We start from the raw sequence: 1263 nt of genomic DNA, 5'->3' as shown, positions 1-1263 counted from the left end.
CGTTGACCATAATCATGTCGAGGATCTCGTTTTCGGAGACGTATCGGGAGCAGGGGCGCTTGACGAACGAGATGGCGCGGTCGATGTCGCTTGGTTGGTTGGGTTCGGTAGGCATGGTTGGTGTGTAAACTGGTGCGGACATAAAGCCAGTGTAAGTATGCATGTGTAATGTTGAAAATTTATTGAATTCTGCCTGTCTTGTTCAGCCTATGTATAATATGTCAGGGTTTATTTGGTAATAGAGTGCAAATTCACAGGTTGTAAGTATGCATGTGTAATCTTGAAAATTTATTGAATTCTGCCTGTCTTGTTCAGCCTATGTATAATATGTCAGGGTTTATTTGGTAATAGAGTGCAAATTCACAGGTTTTTTTATTTGGCGCATCATATTTGATCATCTATAAAGTTTAAAGATCTATTTCTTTTATAACTTTTTAGCATAATCGGAGCGCTACATTTTCACTCTCAACTTTTTCTTATTGGATTCTTGTAGCAAACGTTATGGTCAATGGCACCCTCGAGTCTGTCGACTACTGTTAATGCACTTCTTCATGGCTCACAGATCACCAACCAACGCATGAGCATGGCAGCGTGTACAACAGCACCGATATTGTTGTGTTTATTCTAAACTGGAGCGACATGGAGAATGAATCGACACAACCAAATGTACAGAAGCATTTAGCCAATCAGATTTGCAGGAAACCACCAGCAACATCAAATTAGTGTGTGACTTCGATTAGTGTGACATCAATCACCACAGGACACCTATTTACATACAAAATTCAGTACAAAGAACCAATCGATAGATTTGGCGATTCATCACAAAAGTTCAAACTTTGGGTAAAAGGACAATACTACGTAATGAAGTGTCATGGACGTGTTACGATGCTTATTGAAGGATATAATCACACCCAACATAAGCTATATTTCAGGTTTTTTGGCATGTTTGAGGTCACTTCACTCATTTTAAATAAGTGCAATCGCTCGTACATGTGAGTGAGATCTTCACTGCATTGGAATCGCTTGGGATCAGTTGCGAGGATGAGGAAGGAGTGTAGGTTTTGCATAAAAAAATAATTCTATATGAGTTTCATCATGACCTGTCACTATTTTAATTAAAAAAACTTGTTTTAATATTATACCGCTATTTGTATTGAATTGTATAATTATTTAATATATTATGGGGGTCTCTCGTGTGGCGGGTTTATTTCCGACTTTTACAAATTTCGAAATGGCAGGTTTAAATCCGGCTGGAGGTAGTAT

The 1263-nt window shown here is 38.3% G+C and overlaps 1 protein-coding gene across 1 annotated transcript; it reads right to left on the bottom strand.

Annotated features, from left to right (window-relative positions):
- Positions 1–7: 7 nt before the first annotated feature.
- Positions 8–115, bottom strand: H257_16192 (hypothetical protein; the record flags this gene model as incomplete). Its single annotated transcript, XM_009844548.1, has 1 exon — positions 8–115. A coding segment is annotated over one exon (108 nt), but the record flags the coding sequence as incomplete, so codon positions are not given.
- Between the last annotated feature and the right edge of the window lie 1148 nt (positions 116–1263).

The sequence above is a fragment of the Aphanomyces astaci genome (genome assembly GCF_000520075.1).
Source record: "Aphanomyces astaci strain APO3 unplaced genomic scaffold supercont1.82, whole genome shotgun sequence".
In the NCBI taxonomy this organism is placed as follows: Eukaryota; Oomycota; class Saprolegniomycetes; order Saprolegniales; family Verrucalvaceae; genus Aphanomyces; species Aphanomyces astaci.
The sequence above is the reverse complement of the archived record's forward strand: the minus strand, read 5'-3'. Positions and strand labels throughout refer to the sequence as shown.